This window comes from Labrus bergylta, chromosome 4, assembly GCF_963930695.1.
Source record: "Labrus bergylta chromosome 4, fLabBer1.1, whole genome shotgun sequence".
Taxonomy (NCBI): Eukaryota; Metazoa; Chordata; class Actinopteri; order Labriformes; family Labridae; genus Labrus; species Labrus bergylta.
The window spans coordinates 7,601,596-7,602,216 of NC_089198.1; the positions used below are offsets into that span (position 1 = coordinate 7,601,596).

At 43.0% G+C, this 621-nt stretch overlaps 1 protein-coding gene across 1 annotated transcript in view; it reads left to right on the forward strand.

Moving 5' to 3' along the window:
- The first annotated feature begins 373 nt into the window (after positions 1-373).
- LOC136178871 (tripartite motif-containing protein 16-like) overlaps positions 374-621 on the forward strand; it is a 2,396-nt gene continuing 2,148 nt past the window's right edge. The window contains exon 1 of the mRNA XM_065953299.1: positions 374-621. This exon is cut by the window's right edge and continues 2,148 nt beyond it. Coding sequence (XP_065809371.1) covers positions 392-621 — 230 coding nt within the window. The 5' untranslated portion in view covers positions 374-391.

Sequence of the window (621 nt, forward strand, 5' to 3'; positions counted from 1 at the left end):
AGTTATTCTCTGTGTTTTATTCACTTCTTTTTACATGTTAAGAAATGTGTGACTAGAGTTTTTTACATGCTTGCTTATAGAGTTTTCTTCCATGCAACAGAGAGAGGTTATGTATTCATGTTGAGAATCTGCCCTGTCAGAGTAATGAAACATGAGTCAGAGCTTGTTAACCCCTCCCTCTTCTTCCTGCTCTCAGACTCAGCCAGCTCCACTCTGACATTTATTTCCTTGTTCTCTGCCCTTTAGATCTACAGTTTGAGGATGGGTGTAACCAACATGTGGGACGGTGCAAGAGCAGACACTGAACAAACACATGCTGTGTAGATCAGAGGTGAAACTATTAATTTCAAAGGAAGTGAAACTCAGACAGTCGTCGTTACAGAGAGGAGAAATGGCGCAGAAAGGAGTTCAACAAGACCGGGAGGCCTTCTCTTGTTCCATCTGTCTGGATCTCCTGAAGGATCCGGTTGCTATTCCCTGTGGACATAGTTACTGTATGAACTGTATTAAAAGCCACTGGGATAAAGAGGATGAAAAGACAATCTACAGCTGCCCTCAGTGTAGGCAGACTTTCACACCAAGGCCTGTTCTGGTGAAAAACACCATGTTGGCAGATTTAGT